Source organism: Zootoca vivipara, chromosome 5, assembly GCF_963506605.1.
Source record: "Zootoca vivipara chromosome 5, rZooViv1.1, whole genome shotgun sequence".
In the NCBI taxonomy this organism is placed as follows: domain Eukaryota; kingdom Metazoa; phylum Chordata; class Lepidosauria; order Squamata; family Lacertidae; genus Zootoca; species Zootoca vivipara.
The window spans coordinates 62,449,565-62,469,094 of NC_083280.1; the positions used below are offsets into that span (position 1 = coordinate 62,449,565).

General features: G+C 41.6%; 1 protein-coding gene across 3 annotated transcripts in view; it reads left to right on the forward strand.

Moving 5' to 3' along the window:
* Nucleotides 1-19,530, forward strand: part of ADGRA1 (adhesion G protein-coupled receptor A1) — a 305,321-nt gene that overhangs the window by 232,526 nt on the left and 53,265 nt on the right. For all 3 annotated transcript variants that reach the window (XM_035137651.2, XM_035137652.2, XM_035137653.2), the window contains 2 exons: nt 9,841-9,968; nt 13,696-13,819. In XM_035137651.2, coding sequence (XP_034993542.2) covers nt 9,841-9,968; nt 13,696-13,819 — 252 coding nt within the window. The remainder of the gene's footprint in view (nt 1-9,840; nt 9,969-13,695; nt 13,820-19,530) is intronic.

The following is a 19,530-nucleotide window of genomic DNA, read 5'->3' on the forward strand; positions in this document are numbered from 1 at the left end:
TTTGATGCCAGTGATGTCATGTGGATGTTGCAAAATCCTGCATGCATGAGAAGCACCTATCCATCAGTTAACACCCACCTGGAAGCACCCTTAAGTGAGATAATTCTGCAAATACATCGTATGTGAGTGTGTTGAAGAAATAATCCACCAGGAAAGCTACCTAGTGCAAACTCCATTGAAATCATGTGAGCACTGCCTGTGGTTTGTTGTTCCCTGGGATATATACATTAATTCTGGTATTCCTTAAAAGAAAAAGAAAAACCATTGTGGAGTTCTAAATTACATGGAAACATTTTTTTTATATATATATAAAAACACCTTAATGGAGTATTATTGTGTAGAGGCTTAGCTGCAGTAAGACCAAGTGCGTTAGTAAGGCAATAGTGATTGTGAATGTTGTTTGCATAGCTGCAAGGATAATGTAAATCCTGCTGTGTAGCAGCATAAAGCATAGGCCTAAATTAGCCCATCTCTTTGTTAAACTGTGAGAACAACGACACTATGGTCAGATTAATTATTACAGTTTGGTTTTCTGTTAGAGTTGTTTGTTGTGAAGCAAATATCCAGGTGTCTCTATAGGCTGGCCCCTTCTCGGTTCAAGCAAGTGGAAAGGTTTTGATGTTGCTCAATTGTTTAAAGTGTTGGTGCAGCTAAGATAGAAAGGAATATATAAGCTTTATATATCCATTATTTTTTTATGTTTCAATAAATATTTCCCAATACAGTATGTTCATGCTTTTTATTAACAGTTGTATCTAATGGTTTGCATACTTTCTGGAAAATGTAACTTTAAATCTAAAAAAAATAATGGTCTCAGGTGGAAGAGGGTGGAAAGATTACAGAAATATTGTCAAGTGTGATGGGGTCAAGCCAGAAACTCGGTAGATCCAGCATTAGTTCGCAGTACAACTTGGCTGCTGGTTAAGGGAGGAAACTGAAGGCAATTCCATCCAAGAGATTTGTATCACAGCCCATAATCCTCCTAGTCTGGGAAATTAGGTGGCACCAGAGGATCATTCTGCTGCCACTGACTGTTATAAAGCTATCTGACATCTGCTGACTTCTGACAGTTAGAGATGTTTCTGACTGTGGTAGGGTTCTTGGTCCTTACTCTACGCCGGCAGACACTACAGGCCCCTGCCTCAAATTGCTTGTCTCATCTGCCCTTGGGCCTGAGTACCCGACACACATTTCAAGAGGAAGAAGTGCTTGGCAGCGATGGATTTGGCACAGTGAATCACATGTGATTGTAGGAAATTGTTCCCTGTTGGTAGGCTGCCAGGGTCCTTGTGGCAGATGTTAAGAGCATTGCAGAATAAGAGGTGATTGTCTTTAGGAGTGGAACCAACTGGAAAGGCAATGATAAGAATTAAATCCTATTAATTGTGCTCCCTAAGCTGCTTAGGAGCAACAGGATCGTATAATATTTAACATAATTCCCAGATCTATCTTAAATACCCCTATACACACACACACACACACACACACACACACACACACTCACAGCCTATTCTTCATCGTGTTGTATAGGAACATTATCTAATAATCAAGATTTTATATACTAAGTTTAGAATAATAAAAATAAGCATTAGATTTCTGCCCAGAAATATATGTTTAGCATTACAGCCATACAAAAACCCTCTTCATTCATTTTGCTAGGCCTCATTCACATGCCTCGGAAGCATGGGTCCAAATGGTTTTCTGCTTGACTCACACTTTCTAAGTCTGGGTTTGAGCAGACTCCTTTCCAAGGGAAAACACGTTCTTTAGTGATAGATCAGAAGAAATGGGAAAACTTGAATTGTCATTGGCTCTGATTGGGCTCTAAAGAGCGGGTTTTCCCCAGAGAAAAGAAGTGGGAGAAGAGGAAGTGTGGCTAAGCCCTTAGTTTGTGCAATTGTGCACTGGCAAGCCATTCTCCCCTCTAGTGCACCCCTTTCTCATCCCCAAAGGGAACCTCCATAAACACAGGAGGTTCCTTACTCCAGAACTTCATAGGACTGTTCACGGACGACTGTAAAGAATGGGAAGTGATGCACAGGAGGGAGCAGGGCTTTCCATTATGAGTGCTTCCACCTGTCCTGGTGTGATGACAATCACGCAAGGAAACAGAAAAGCCGAATACATGCACTAAAGAGTTTTGGAGGCAAGTTACAAAGTGGGATTACAAATATAAACACTTTTCAGATATGCAGGTATGTATTAATTACTATTCTAGGGAGGGCATAAAATAAATTGAAGAAAAAAAATGAATATGTGAGACAATGAGAAGATACAGGGAGTAGTAGTAAAATAAGAATAATGGGACAAGTTAGTATTTCTCTTCCCATTCCAGCACTATGTCTGCTTAAAAAATAAATTCCTGACACACCTTAATTTTGATGACAGCTTGGGGGCCAGAAAAAAAATGCCTGGAGAGTCACATCAGGCCCTCAAACAGGGAGTTAGCCACCTCTGATCTGTTCACTCGATATAGTAACAATTAAATGAGCCTATGTACTGGGTATGCCAAATATCAGGTTCTTTTGCCTTCTAAAAAGTTTATATATATATATAAGTGTAACTGTTTGACCTGCATTGCTAACATTCTTCTAGTTGTTATGAGGCTTAAAAAATGTAAGCACCACAAATGACCTTAGAATACTCACTGGTTTTTGCAATTACCGGTAAATCTTGATTCTATCTGAAAGTGTGCCTTTAAACTTCTCTAAGATTCCCGCTCCTGTCCCAGAATCTGAAATGGTTCTCTGTACAGTATAGAAGTGCAGGTGAGCTGCACCCCCTATGCTTCTGTGTCCATATAAGTCAAGTCACAGGCATCGAATTCCAATTCATTAGGTAATGTTATGGATCCCTTGTGCCAGATTACATTAACTCCATACAAAAAAATCATTACTATGTAGATTAGGAGCTATAGGCTTGTAAATCTTGTGTCTAGATAGATCAAGTATGCTTCTAGAGATTGATCTACTCTCTTTTTTAGACAAAGTTGACCTCACTGGGGTGATTATGGCGATACCTTAAAAAGGACTAAGCATGCATTTCCAGCTTAGTGAAAGAAGTGAAGTTTCTATAGAAAAGTCTTATCTGTGGTTGAAACTGAATGTTTGACATTTCTTTAGACTGAATCTGCCCACTGTTACATGAGAAGCCTGATTTTAGATACCCATTGTTTAAAACGGTGATCAACCATTTGTCTTTTTGACATTTCTCCTTTAGAATCATGGCAGTCTATTCTGGATTTGAAGCCTTGAAAATCCAGAACTTGTAATTCGACATAAAATGTTGGCAAAACTTTCTCTCTGCTAGTAAAACAAAATTGCTGCCTTATTTCACAGAAACTTTTCAGCCATTGTTTTGAAATTGCTGCCATGATTTATTGCTTTAGGCTGTGGCGGTAGCCTACAAACCAGCTGACTTTAGCATGCTTCCAGAAATTTAATTAAGAGTACAGTCCTGTGCATGTCTCCTCAGTGAGTCCCTCTGAGGAAAGTATGTAAAGGATGTATGTAAGACTCTTTTTTAAAGTACCTTTCCAGCAAGTGGTTCAGAGGTTTCAGTCCTTATTACAGTTTTTCCCATCCCCAACTTCTATTTCTTTTGTGATGATGGACCACCATTCCACCCACTGTAGGATATAGAAAAAGCATTCCTTGCTGAGCTAGGTGTGTCAGCCTTGAGCTCTCTTGTGATAGGAACAGACTGCATCCATAACTACTTGGAAAGATTCATTAAACTACAGAGGAGTCAGCACCGAGCATGTTACCCCAATACCTCATCCCAGGCCTCCTCAGTCCATCCCATTTTATGGAGTTTGATAGATGGAAAATGTTTTTGGGATGATCTATGTTTATTCACTGAATGTTGCCCCCCTTCCAGTGGGGGACAGAGAGCCCATGGGATTTCCCCTAGTAAATAAGTATACTAAAAATGGAAAGATTTTTCTGTAATGACCGAGGATGATATCTGATGTGGCTGTGCTGGCAAAAGGTAGAGCACAAGTCTTTTGCCAGTTTCCCCTAACACTTAAGTTTCCCTTCTCCTAGAGATCTGGTCCTAGGGGCTGTGGGGGCCCTCTGGAAAAGTGTGGGGTATGGCCTGCAGCAAGTAGGGGCAGTCAGTGGAAATTGCTGCTTTCACCACCGTTGGACCCAACCTGAAATCTATTGGACTGCTTTATGTTTTAATAGATGTTTACCATGCTCAAATGTTATTTCCATCCGTAATTATATGATTTTATCAAGTAGTAACAGAAAAGTCCTTTAAAGCAAGATGCGTTGCTTTAATAGTATTGTCTTTAACGTCTGTCCCTTTTCAGTTGCTTCAACACATAGTACAATCCTTAAGAAAATTTTACCCCATCAAAGAGTTGAACAAGTGTGTATTCCAGAGGAATAGCCATATTAGGGTGTTGTAGCAAAAAAAAAACAACACAAAAAAAACCTGAGCACTGCCACACATGAAAACTGACTAATTTATGGTTGCATGGATTTTTATGGGCTAGCCTCTTACCTCGTCAGACACAGGATCTGACCTCAGTTGCAAATGTCCATAGTGATTTATTCCTCTCCACCTCTCCCCACGCTGTCGCTACATTTCTAGACTCAAGTACCATATTCCCATTACTCAGATGTTTGCTTCTAGGTACCCTTCAAGCTGTCTTCTCCTCCATGACATAAAGATTTATATACAATTTCTCTGTATTATAGATTTTTCTGTTTGAGACAACTTTCCCCCATGGAAGAGAAATAAAAGGCCTCTATTATTTGAAGCTATTTAATAACTACTGGAATAGAATAATTCCCATGGGAAGGATGATGCAACTACTGTTTTCTGCTTCTTTACCTATGTAGGCTTTATGCTCGACTTCCTTCTGCATCTTCAGCCATGCTTATATATTTATTTTTCAGTGTCCCCTCTTCTAAAAATTCAGATATCTGTTGCCGGTTACCAATATTCATGTCCTCTATATTCTCCTCTAGGACATAAAATCAGAAAACTGCCTTGTTCAGATGTGATGTACAATTACACTACTTTGCATACTGTGTGGAAAAAAACTATCTTTATCTTTCGCTTGCTTTTTCTCTCGGGGGATCACTCAGGGGAGGCTGACAGATCAATAAGATTTAATTATCATTAAAGGCAGACAAGATTAATTTATCATGTATCTGTAATGAAATCAGTTTTCTGTGTACAGAACAGAATAAAGGGTATTTTACAATGCCGTTAATACATAGTATTTTAGCTTAAAGTTTCATCGCTTGACAGGTTTACTGTGTCAGATCAGAAGTGAGCTAAAGATGAAATTATGACTAGTTTTAAATGAAAATGGCCTTTAAAGGCTGGATTGTTCATGACTCTTCTGTAGGCAAAATGGCTCTACTGAACAAGACATATGGTATTAGCTTTCATAGAGGCACTTGAGCGTAATATGATGAGATGAATCCTGTGATTACATACATACACAGAGATAAAGGCTCTTGTATGTGTTGAATTGGGCTATCTAAATGAAACACTTATAAGCAACTCAATATTGTTACTTTGTATGTATTTTTCCACTCATATATTTAATGCTGCCATTGTAGCATTAGAAGTTCCAGTTGTATTATCCCCCGCCCCAAAAGAAAATTGTGTTGTTGGTGTTTTGTTGTATAGCAACATAAAAGGAAGTACTTACCTTGTTACTTCCTAGAATCATGCCATTGGCGCTATACAGTTAGATAAATTTCCGAAGTGAAAATGGCCTGTAAACAGAATTCTAACCAGACTCCATAGCCCATAACAGTGATTACATTAGTGAGAGCTGGAAGCCACTGCTGTTGCTGTTTTTCTTGCCAAGCAATCAACAGTGGCAGGCAGAAGCACTCCTGTTGAACATTAAGGCGACAGTTCTGCACTGAGCTGCACATGCTTATGTTTCTGGAGGTATAAATAGGTGCAGAATCACAGCATAAATATTCAACAATCCCAAGTGTCATCACAATCAAATGCACTGCTTACAATTAAACTTATGCATAATGCCATCCAAGGGTTTACAGATACAGTACCTTGGCTACAGCTAATTCAGAAGTTCTTTACATTAGGCATAACATAACCCTTTCTCTGTGTGGCCTTAGAAATCAAGGCTTAATGCACAAAGGCCAAGGCAGATTGGCCTTGGCATGCGCCAGCCACATACATGTACACATGCAAGCAAGCAAGCAAGCAAGCAGAAGGCCTTCTTGCACAGTGTTTACTGCAGAATTTCCATTTCTTATTACAAGAAATACCAAAAGCACAAGCAAGCTCTCACCTTACGCTGAGGAAATGGCTAAGCAATTTCTAAAGCAACAAACACACAGCCCAAAATTCAAGAACAGAACAGGTCAATTTATAGGCATGGGAAATACTGTGTTAAATAGATAACAGGGGCTGTTAGTGTGGCACTTATGGACATAAGTTCCCCCAGACACCTTTATTGCCACCCATGGGAGCTGAAAGCTTGAGAACTCCTGTTCTATCCCATCCATAGCTGCCAAGTTCTCTTTTTTCAGGGAAATTCCCTTATGCTGAATTGGCTTCCTCGCGAGAAAAGGGAAAACTTGGCAGCTATGATCCCATCTAGGATTCATTCCTCAACCTCAGACCTGTTTGTGTCCTGTTTCATTTAAAATAATACAGGAAAATCTATCCTCATAGAAATAAGTATGTTATAATATAAATAGTGAGCTTTCCTTTCATTTGAAAGCTCACAAAATGAGCAAAAGGTATTTCTTATGTCATCTGCAGACAGCAGAACAGCTGGAAATATCTACAAAAAGGCTGTACAGTAGCAAAGAGCAAACGAGGCCTTACTTATATGCCTCCTGGGTCTTCATAAAGCAGCCTATGTCAGTACCCACTATGCAAGTGAGAGCTAAACAATTTGACAGAAGCAAAACAAGCAGGTAAGAAGCAGCTGATTTGGGTTGTCATGAGGAGGTACATTAGAACATTTCAGTAGTAGCAGAAATTGTCTCATGGAAAAAGTGCAATGAATATGGAAGAACCCCATACAGATATTTCCCAGACATGGATATCAACCATGTCTCCATGTCTCCTTGGATTCTTCCTTTGGGACTAGAGCAGTTGTATGTCCTACCTTACAGAGGACCATAGTCTAGTTTGAAGAGCCATCTGCTGACATTCCTTGATTTAAAGGTGTTCTCTAATTGAGAGGTGTCCAGTCCAAGTTTGATTTAAGGATGAGAAACCATAGGAAGGTAGAGCAGGAGCTTTGAAGTCGCCCATCAGCAGTTAGCAGCCCCTGATTAGCAGGCTGAACAGGATTGGTATCTTCCTAGGGTGAGATATATTGCATTTCTATTTAAATTATAATAATGGTTTCTAAAATTGTGCCTGTGTGTTCTTATGAGTTTGGAGTGTTGGGCTGTATGCCGAGATCCTTCTAATCCCTGGATTCAGCAAGTGTTAAAATATAGGACACCTAAGGAGGTGATCGCCTGGGTAATGCGCCATTAAGGGAAACAAAGGAAAGAGGCTCAATGTGAGATAACATATTGGTGGGAGCCAGTGGGGCCCATCCCTCAACTTGCTGCAGTTAGAAAGACAAAGCCAGAGTTGAGATCAGAGAGTTGGCAATGATGTGAGCTGCAGGGAAAAGCAGCAAGCTGGAGAGAGAGTGAGAGAGACGATTGATTTCTGCTTGAATCCAAGGCTGTGGCTATGGGAGAAACAAGACCCTTTTGGGTGTTACTTCTGTGAACCTTTCCATCACAGGCTCAGGTTGTATATATGTGTAAAAAACCCACATATCATAAAGACACCACAGTCTCCACTGTGCCTCATTCCAAAGGAGACACAAACCATGTGTAAGCACCTGGACCCCCTGGAATCTTGCACTGGGCAGAGGTTGGGGTGACATGCAACAGTATATAAATTATTGGATGCAAATTTAGTGCAAACTGGTCTCTTCTTTCAGCCTCTTTTTCTGGCAGTGCATAACTGGCTGCTATGTGTGGCGTTCAGGTCTAGGGGTGGATTACTGGACCGCTTCACTCTTGGTCTTTAGAAAAATGCCAAGATGTTTCTAATGAGAAGGAACATTTGCTGGGCTGGGTAAAGGGAGTGGCAGGCTGATGTTGATTTGTAGCTGACTTTGTTACAGTTTCAGCGCTTTCAGTTTTTATGTTTGATTGATGGGTATTTGAAATGATTGCTTTAAATCTGTTGAAAGTGCAGTATCATTGTCTAGTTTATGATTGTACAGTATATGGAACTTTCTGTTTGTAAGTGGAAACCTTGGTTTGGAGAGGAGGGAACACTGCTGGAATTCTGCTGAATTTCTTTACTTTCGGCTGAGATAAAAATTTAAAATTTATATTTTGATTGTTCAGGCACTGGCTGGAATTGGAGTTCTAGCAATCACAGAGTGGGTGTACTATTCATACTAAGAATAGAAATGATCATAATGCTACCCTTAGTACCCACTTGTCCTACAGATTCTGGAGGTCAAAGGTGGTGAAATTCTCAGACTCTCTGAATTAGAATCCATAAGCCCCTGGCACTGCCTTCATAATGAGCTTCATTTATTTAGGTCTTCTGCTTTATGATCTTGGATAAATAAAATAGGTCTATCTGCATCACTTTCTCCATTGCAAGATACCAGTTTGCTAATTCATTGAACTAGTCAAGTGGGTTGGCTTACTTTATTGGCAAAAAATTGAATCTAAGTCATATTTACATCATACATTTAAAGCATGTTTGCACCAGTCATGGCTTTCCTCCAAATAATCCCAGAAACTGCAATTTGTTAAGGGTTCAGAGAGTTGCTGGGGAACCCATCAAAGAGCTAAAATCCCAGCACCCTTACAGTTCCTGGGATTCCTCAGGTTAAGTCATGTCTGAAGAGTGCTACTGTATAAATGTATGGTATGGATGCTACCCCACAAACTGGGGGAAAGATGTGACTCAATTTTGATGCTGAGTTCTGTCAAAGACTGGCAAGCATTTATTGGGTGGAAGAATGTCATATTTGCATATGAAGGAAGCAGTAAATGGTATACAGGAATGTGGGCTTATTTTCACAAAGGTTCAAGGAGCTAATGAGAGGCCAAAGTCAGTTGAAAGACAGGACAAGGACCCCAGTGAAATTGCAGACTCTGACTAATTGCTTTCTCAGGCAGGTATAACTGATTATGTAAATAAGAACAGGGTTGTTATCTATAGTATGTAAAGCTAGCCGACTTCTTTCCATGTATACAGTACCTATAATTAGACTAAACCACGGATTTATATATTTTTGTTTTTGATATATATATATATATATATATATATATATATATATATATATATCAATCACCTATCTTTTCGGGTATCTACCCATGCAAGGCAATTAGCAGCATCAAGAATCACAAACATATAACATATGCCCGTATGTCAGAATTCCAAGTTATGAAAATGACATTAAAAGATAGAAGCATATGTTAGAAACATCTATTACACAGCATCATAAAGTTACCCACATGGGGAGTGGAAATTTTTGGAAAGTCTTTAAGGCTCTCCTAAAGTTCAACAAAGAAGGGTCCAAACAGATTCCTGGGAATAGTCTTCCAAGATGAAAGGCGCCCTGAAAAGACTCAGTTCCAAGTACTTACTGGTGAACCAGAGAGCAGAGTCTCAGATGCTGATCTTAAATTCAGGCATGTTCCTATAGATCAAGGTTTCTGACTGACGACAACAACCATTAATAAATTTAAAAAAATCCCTTTGAAGAAGTCCAGTATAGTGCAGCACTGGGTTGCAATCTTTTTCATGTATACTTTTAGAAGATTAATCTGTTTTGTTTTGCTTTCTTGGCAGGATCTGAAGACAGTGTTGACCCTCCCCCAGTACCCCGGGGAGTTCCTGCACCCTGTGGTCTATGCATGTACTGCAGTTATGCTGTTGTGCCTGTTTGCTTCAATTATCACCTATATTGTGCATCACAGGTAAGAAGGAACATGACAGTTCATTTGAGCCAGCCTCTGTTTCCATTCCATTTTCTGCAGTAAAAAAAAGTGCTCAGAACTCACATTTTCCCCGCCCCATCCAATTTTCTGATGTTTGGACCTCCAGTGGGAATTCTGGCATGCATGATTTGGTAAATTTTATCATCTCAGGTACGCTGCATCCCTCACTTAGACTCAGAAAAGGGGGGGGGGGAAGCTATCTGTGAGCTGCCATCTTCTGGGGCCAAAAGCAAGCCGAGGACTTGACCAGGTTGTTATGCCCCCAACTTAGCCACCTTTACCTGTGTCCTTGCTGTAGATGCCGTCCAGCTTTCCACCGCTTGATGGGTTGCTTGCGAGGGGTGGGACATCCCTCTCTCATGACATTTGATGGGGAAATCTCAGCCACCCAGCAACAGAGCTTGGATATACTTACACTACTTTTAATTTACTTAGAATATCCAGGATTCATTTTCCAGGCTGGCAGGATAGATGGGGTTATGTATTCATCTATTTTGAATCATTTGTATCTTGCTTGTGTGGTTTCAAGAAAGCATGTAAAATGGAGATGGAAGAGCTTCCCCTGGTTCACATTACATTGGCTCAGCAATGAGCTATTTCATCCTCACTATCAGAAATAATTTTGCTTGTTTCCCAAGCAATCTGGCATTTTAGAAATCATTGCACTCCTCCCTCTGCTCCAGCCCTTCTTGATTCCCAAAGCACTTAATTCGCCATGCCTCCCTTTCTCTTAAAAAGACTTGGTGGCTGGCAGGAGCAGCAGCAGTGACACACAAGGAGAGGGGCAAGATGCTCAGGCACCAGGACAAGTGAAGGGAGATGCAGTTCTCTCATACATCACCAGGCGTTTTATCCTGGTGCACTGCTACACAGCATTCATTGGGACTTAGAGGGAGTAGGGGATAGAGGGACAAAGGCAGGCACCCTTCTCACTACCTGCCACTGCTGCACCTGCCAGTTGCAGCTAATAAAGTTTTAAGCAGGGGAAGGGGAGATGCAGGAGGCTGGTGGAGAGGCACCCTCCCCTATCAAAATTCAATAAGGATCATCAGTGCATCTACTCCAAAGTGGCTAATGGCAGTGATTGGTTGGATCATAGCATCTACCACCACTATTGCCTTTCCCTGAAGGGAATTATTGCATGCACATTACAGTAGTGTTACATTTCTGTGAGATGTTCCTGTAATACGTTAACAAGCTCCAACAGAAGTGCTTCACTCTGGGCCACATGCAGAGACACTACGTAGTGGTGTCACCCCAAATAAATCCTTTAGTAGCAGTCCTAATCATTAAAGGAGAGCACTATGGTCTCCTTTAGTGTCAGTTTGCAATAACAGCGTTGAGCGTACCGACTTCTGTTCCATAGCGTGTATCGTGGATGCACATCTTTTCCACCCTTGCGCATACAGTATGCCTTGGTAAGCTTCACAGGCAATGCTTTCCCAAATGTGTCCCTCCATAGCATACAGAATGAGAAAAAGGCCATATAGCCCCCACAAGTGTGATGGGATAGCAGTGGGCTTCTGCTGACTTCTTTAAATGTACCTGTTTTTTGCTGTAACTTGTGTAGCGGCCCATGCATTCTTTAAATTTTGTTGAGTTGCTACCTTATCTGTTGCCACCTAAGCTACTTGACAACACCTTGTCATCACACTCGAGTGCAGGGATGGGGAGTCTGTGGTCCTGCAGATGTCAGTTACAACTCACAGCAGTCCCAAGCAAACTTGGTCAGTGGTCAGGGATGGTGGAAGTTGTGGTTCAGCAACATCTGGATGGCCCATTCCTACGCTAGTGGGGATCAATAAATATTATCTGCAATAGGACTATCCAGACAAGAGCAGCCTTGATTCAATGGTAGGGACACCAGATACTGGAAATCCCCACCTGGATGTTACCTTGGAATGAAAGCATTTAAATTTTCCCATTGGCGTGAATAATTTAGTTTTCTTCCAATGCCCATGAAGACACTTTTATGGTGAGGTCCCTTGTGTGTCTTATGGTATAGTGGACTCCAGGGATTCTCTCAATATACAGGCTACGCACACACACACACACCCCACTCATCATCATGATAGGCATTATGCTACTTGTGTATGGGTGTCATTTTATGTGATTTGCTGTAAGTAATTGGCATAGAAATACTGTTTTATTGTACTCTATAAACATAAATCAGCAATAACTGATGTATTGCTTGCTTGGTTTTGTCTATGCTTGATTAATAGGGTGTTTCATACTCCTCTAGCATACGGTAGTGTGCAATATGCACTGAAAATCTCAATCAATATGTCTGTTTATCAAGCTACTTCCTCCATTGTCTATGCTCTAGAACAGGCATCCCCAAACTGCGGCCCTCCGGATGTTTTGGCCTACAACTCCCATGATCCCTAGTTAATAGGACCAGTGGTTGGGGAAGATGGGAATTGTAATCCAAAACATCTGGAGGGCCGAAGTTTGGGGATGCCTGCTCTAGAATAAGGCCTTTGTGGTATGCAACCTTTGTGGTATGCAAGCAGAGTAGTAGGTCTCCTTCCTGTGCTGTCAGGGCCTCTCAGTAGCCTGTGAAGAACGAGTTATGCTGCTTCTCCCTTAAGAACATTAGAAGAACTCTGAGAGATCAATCCAAATCATCTAGTCTAGCATCCTCTTGTCATAATGCCCAACCAGGTCCCTATGTGGAGCCCACAATCAAGAAGTAGTACGCTAGTGTCATGGCTAGTTGCCCTCGGTAGCCTTATTCTTCATTAATTCATCTAACCCCCCTTTTAAAACCATCAGAGTTGAATTCCCTAATTCAACCATGTGCTGTGTGAAAAAGCACTTCCTTTTGTCTGTCCTGAACTTTCCAACATTCTGCTTCATTGGGTCATTCCAGATTCTAGGGTTTTGTGAGAAGGAATTGCATGCCACTGGAGTAGACATGAGTACTTAGCTTGAGAGCCCGTTTGTTTCCTATAGCACATGGCTTAGCTCAGAGAATGCCGTAGAGATACATTGCCTGTTCCAGTTCTGAAGCTGAACGGCCACTAGAGCCAGCTTTGGTAACAGATTGCTTGAGAACCCCACTGCCCAGAGCTCATTGGAGGGAAAGTGGGGCAGAAAGGCAACAGCCAAATAAATGTTGACTTTGTTGTTAATTAAGCCTAATGCAAAAACCACAATCCTTGTTCTGTAGGTAGTACATCTTTCTGAAAGCTTCTTTGCATAACAACCTCATTCAGAGTTGCTTTGGGCTCTGTTTTGTTTACACATTCAAAGGGCTAATTGAACGCTAAAATAAGAAAACAAAGAGACAGAGAGAGCCAGCTCCCCTGCCCCTGTAGCCCCTGGTTAAACAAACGATTTCACTTGCATCTGAGTCATTGCAGGATAACTGAATCATGGAGTTAGGTAATAGAATAGCTGTTAACATGTGTTGAAAGGGCAGTGGTGTTAAGAATTCAGTGAAATAACACAGAGAAAGTGACCCAAGGAAGTGGTTGAGGCTCAAACACTGCAATTCCGTAATGCTTCCTCCATGAAAGCAAGGCTTGATGGTACAAAATAACGATTCTGGCTCAACAGTTTCTGAAACAACCCCAAGCTCCTCTGGTCACCTGAAGCACTCCTGGGTTTTGGAATTCAGGGCTGTACGTTCAATGTGTTGTTATGATTTATGTGGTGCTTTTCACAACAGTGATATGACTTTGTTTTTGTTAACTTCAAACAGCACAATTCGAATCAGCAGGAAAGGCTGGCACATGCTTCTCAACTTCTGTTTCCATTCTGCTCTCACTTTTGCTGTTTTTGCTGGTGGAATAAATCGTGTAAAATACCCAATTATCTGTCAAGCGGTGAGTGCATGCATTATAATTAGCATTCATTTTATAATGGAACAAAAACTGAATTGCACATATTGATGACCTTAAGTGTTCCTTCATGTGTATGTATGGATGCATTGATCTTCAACTGCTGTTTGTTTGGAAAATGTAAATATTTTTCTTAGTACTAAAGGGCCACAGTGCAGCCAGGAGATCTGATCTGTCTTTCTAGGCATGGGGAACTGCTGGACAGCTTATTCCTAACCATGTTTACTTGAAAGTAAATCATACTGTTTTCAGTGGGACTTAAAAAAATATTTAGGATTCTCTCTCTCAAGTCTATTAAATTCTTTCTGAATGTTTTAATTTACACATGATTCTCCTCCCCCCTTTCACTTTCGAAATATAGTACCGAGAGTTGTTTATTATTTGTAGATCTCTTTGAGATCAAGTATTAAGAGTGGCTTTCTTTGTTGAGTATTTCTAAGCCTTTTAAATTATGTCATCGGCACTCAAATGTGTGTTTATTATTAAGTACACTTTGGGGCATCTTGTTTTAAAAATAGACTGTGCCTTGAATTAAGTGAAAGTGCAGAAGCTGGAGTTTGCTGCTGGGTTTCAGAGAGATTTTGAAACGGGACTAGATTTTTTTAAAGTCTGTTTCATGCTGTCTCTTCTTACCACCTCCACTCTTCAATCAATCATATAGACGAGTTTTAGGATAGAAAGGGTCTCCTAAGCCATCCATGGATTGTTAAAGGTCTCCTAGGTATTGACCCACAGAAAGAGACCCTAGAGCTATTGGAGACTGGCCCGTTATGGAGAATGGGAAGTATCACACAACTCGTCTGCCTTCTTACTTACAACCAGTCATGGGGTAGCTGTGGCTATTACGATCTCTGCCTTCACCTACTGTTAGTCTCCTTGCTTTCTACCCTACTAGTCCCAATGGACACCAGCTTCTACTGCCTAGAACCCTCAGTGGCTCACTCTGAGGAAGCCTTGAGCTGTACATTTTGCAGATGACATCACTCCTGCACCAACCTTGATACAGAGTCAGAGAGCGATGGGACTAAGGCACTCAATATGGTCTGGTCATATTGTTATGAACATATTTCAGCTTGTACAGCCTGAGAACAGGGTCTCTTTAGTGGTGGCACCGCAATTGTTGAATGCAGTTTCAGGGGACATCGGTCAAGCCCATCCCTTGCAGGCTTTAAGCAGGCCTCAAAGACCTCCCTCTTCACCGCTGCCTTTAGCAACTAACTTGACCTGGTGTTATCTTGTGTGGAATTAGCCTTTATCCTCTTGGCTTTCAATGGTTTATTTGGAATTTTTGGAAATATTGTTTGGATTTTTTTGTGATTTTTATGGTTGTATTTCATTGCTTGTTCGATATGTGGCTTGCAAACCACTTTGCGAAGATTTCCCCCGCCTTAAAAATCAATATACCATTAATATTTAAAAAATAGATAAATCCTAAATTGAGGTTGGGGGCATGCGTAGGATTGCATTGCTAGACATTTATCAATAAAGTTCTCAGTAACCCTTTACATAAGGTCAATATTATCAGGTCCATGTTGCAGGTGTGTGGAACTTGTGGCTTCTTGGCAGAGACAAGTTAACCTTGGAGGCTTCCTGTACTGCAGCTCAGTCTCTTAAACTGCAACCCGAACCCCTACCAGAATGTTAAAATCCCAAGAGCAAGGCTGTGTACACATTACACATTTAAAGAACACACACATAGAAACGGTTTATCCCTCACAAAGCTATAATTTCCAGCACTTGACAAACTATAGTTTCTATGATCTGTGTGTGTGTGTGTGTGTGTGTGCGCGTGCGTGCGTGTGTGCTTTAAATGTATGTGGTGTGTACCCGGCCTAAATCACACTGAATTCAGTGTTCCCTACTCACTAATTCATTTTGCTCCTGCCAAGCAAGAGAGTGGCGGTAAAGAAATGTACTTTGCAAAAATTTCAAGTGCTTTGTGGCTATCTGTGGGAGGACTATGGCTGTGGGAAGAAGCCGGAAGCAATTAGAAAAGAAAGCTGGGACACACATTGCGTCATGAACCCTGAGGGAACATCTCTCCAACAGCTGTGAAAAAGGCAAAGCCCTGGCTAGGGATCCCTAGGAAGAGATTGCTTAGTAATGTGCTAGATATGGTCCGGGGACATTTGAAGTATATTGTACAATTCTGACTGCCCAGCTTCAGGTGCAGATCAGGGGGCTGAAGCATCTCCCAGTGAGGAAAGACTAAAGCTTTGGTGGGAATTTAAGGGTGGGTGGGTGTCTATATATACCCACACCAAGGGAACAGGACACAATAAATGATTTATAAAGTCATGCATGATACAGCAAAAGAAGATAGAGGCAAGTTTTTATCCCTCTCTCAGTGAAAATGGAAAGTAGATTCATTACAGGCAAAAGAAGCTAACAGAGTAATGCAGACTCCTTCTGCAACTGAGCCTCAGATGATGCCGTCGGGCCAGATCACTGTGGCAGCTCCAGGCTGGTGCAGCAATCTGCCAGCTTCCCCACCTTTTGCCTTGGTACCTTGTGTGGTGGAGCCAGTAAGGACAGGTGTGGACAGGGGTGGGGAAGTTAGGCGTTGTTCACCTGGTGTATAATGAAATGGATGGAACGCACTGCCGCAAGAGGTGGTGGTCAGTAGCTTAGATGGCTTTAAAGGGGGATTACAAATTCATAAAAGTTAGGTCTTGTCAACAGCTAATAGCCATCATGGTTCTGTGCCCCCCTCCAAATACCACATGCTGAGAGAGTGTTATTGCCACCACACCCTGACTGTGGGATTTTTGGAAGCATCTGGCTGTCAACCATGAGAAACAGGATTGTGAACTAAATGGACCCCTGGTCTAATTCAGCAGGGCTGTTTACATTGAAAATAATTTGGTTGAAGATATGGGCGGGGCTGTGTGAGGTTTTTTTATTTGTAACTTGGACGTCTATATACTATAGTTTAAGCTTTGGATGACAGCATCACTAAGATGATCAGAGGTGTGATAAGGGACTTTCTGAGGAGTTTGGAAAGGTACACATCACTCAGTCTTGCCTTGTGCATATCAGACACTGGCAACAGAGATGGGTCTTGAATTGGGCCTGAACGTCATCTTTTATCAACCAGGCCATGTCTAGGGCGGTTGCCATGACCACATAGTAATGTGATTGTTTATCTGGAATCTTCTCCAGCAAACATTGCTTGTTTTGCTGCAGACTGTCCTTCAGTAGAAATATTAAATAATGCCGTATCCCAGTACTATATAATGGTTTCAGGATTGCCCCCTCTAATTTCTGAATTGTGTGTTCTTTTGTCAAATAGACAGTTGTCTTCAGATCTAGCCCACTGATAGTGAGAGTGTGAATGAACTCTCATTTATCTATGATACAACTATAACGCTAACACACAATGTTATGCATACATTAATTCTGAATACAACTTTTTAAAGCTTAAAAGGCTTTGAACTGATACGGATTTCCCACCCCAATTTAAATGTGACTGTAGAATATATGGTGTGTTATATAAATGTGTTTTTCAGTGCATATATGTGCTGAGATAATATATCTGTGTGCAGTAGGGAAGTGGAGAAAGTGGTTGCTGGCATCAATCAGCCTGTCTCGGGAGACAATGGAGCAGTAGTAAAGTCAAACCATTGGAGAGTTTCAGTGCCTGCTGTGGCTGTAGAGACCAAGAAGGGAGCTGGTGCAGTGAGAAAATCATGTTGACTTCTGAGCTCTAAAACCATGTTGTGACTCAGGATAGACCCTGTCAGTGAGTAATCTGTTGAGAACTACATGGTCAAAGGCTTTCCTCACAGTACTCAGCAGGGAGATTCCACAGCAGTTGTTACAATCATGATGGTCACCTTTGATGTGGTTCACGATCAGATGTATTGCTGTGGTTCAGCTTTATAAGATTAGGGTTTTTTTATGTGCTGATTTAATGTTTAAGTGGTTTTATTCAGTGTGTTGTTTTAAGTGTTGTATACTGCCCTGGGATAATGACCGATAAAAGACAACTAATAAATTGAACAAATAAATAGTAGCCAGTGGGTTGTAGCCAGTGCTAGCCTTACTCAGAATAGACCAAGGCAACTTTTATCAGCCGTGGGCTGGTCCATCATCCCTCGAACCATGTGGTGGGCCGGACTATATTTTTTTTGGGGGGGGGGGGAAATGAACAAATTCCTATGCCCCACAAATAACCCAGAGATGCATTTTAAATTAAAGCACATATTCTACTCATATAAAAACACCAGACAGGCCCCACAAATAACCCAGAGGTGCATTTTAATTAAAAGGGCACATTCTACTCATGTAAAAGCACGCTGATTCCTGGACCGTCCATGGGCCGGACTGTGGGCGATTGGGCCGCATCCAGCTCACGCGCCTTAGGTTGCATACCCTTGGAATAGACCAATTGAAATCAAATAGCATGACTGCCTTAAGTTCATTAATTTCACTGGGTCTACTTTGAGTAGAATTTAGTTTAATACAACCCAAGATAAATAATCTGGTACATTAGCTTATAGAATCATAGAGTTGGAAGAGACCACAAGGGCCATCCAGTCCAACCCCCTGCCAAGCAGGAAACACCATCAAAGCATTCCTGACAGATGGCTGTCAAGCCTCTGCTTAAAGACCTCCAAAGAAGGAGACTCCACCACACTCCTTGGCAGCAAATTCCACTGCCGAACAGCTCTTACTGTCAGGAAGTTCTTCCTAATGTTTAGGTGGAATTTTCTTTCTTGTAGTTTGAATCCGTTGCTCCGTGTCCGCTTCTCTGGAGCAGCAGAAAACAACCTTTCTCCCTCCTTTATATGACATCCTTTTATATATTTGAACATGGTTATCATATCACCCCTTAACCTTCTCTTCTCCAGGCTAAACATACCCAGCTCCCTAAGCCGTTCCTCATAAGGCATCGTTTCCAGGCCTTTGACCATTTTGGTTGCCCTCTTCTGGACACGTTCCAGCTTATCAGTATCCTTCTTGAACTGTGGTGCCCAGAACTGGACACAATACTCCAGGTGAGGTCTGACCAGAGCAGAATACAGTGGTACTATTACTTCCCTTGATCTAGATGCTATACTCCTATTGATGCAGCCCAGAATTGCATTGGCTTTTTTAGCTGCTGCATCACACTGCTGACTCATGTCAAGTTTGTGGTCAACCAAAACTCCTAGATCCTTTTCACATGTACTGCTCTCAAGCCAGGTGTCTCCCATCCTGTATCTGTGCCTTTCATTTTTTTTGCCCAAGTGTAGCACTTTACATTTCTCCTTGTTAAAATTCATCTTGTTTGCTTTGGCCCAGTTGTCTAATCTGTTAAGGTCATTCTGAAGTGTGATCCTGTCCTCTGGGGTGTTAGCCACCCCTCCCAACTTGGTGTCATCTGCAAACTTGCTCAGGATTCCCTCAAGCCCATCATCCAAGTCATTGATAAAGATGTTGAACAAGACTGGGCCCAAGACAGAACCCTGTGGCACCCCACTAGTCACTACTCTCCAGGATGAGGAGGAGCCATTGATGAGCACCCTTTGGGTTCGGTCAGTAATCCAGCTACAAATCCACTGAATGGTAGCATTGTCTAGCCCACATTTTACCAGCTTCTTTACAAGAATATCATGGGGCACCTTGTCAAAGGCCTTGCTGAAATCAAGATAGGCTACATCCACAGCGTTCCCTTCATCTACCAGGCTTGTAATTCTGTCAAAAAATGAGAT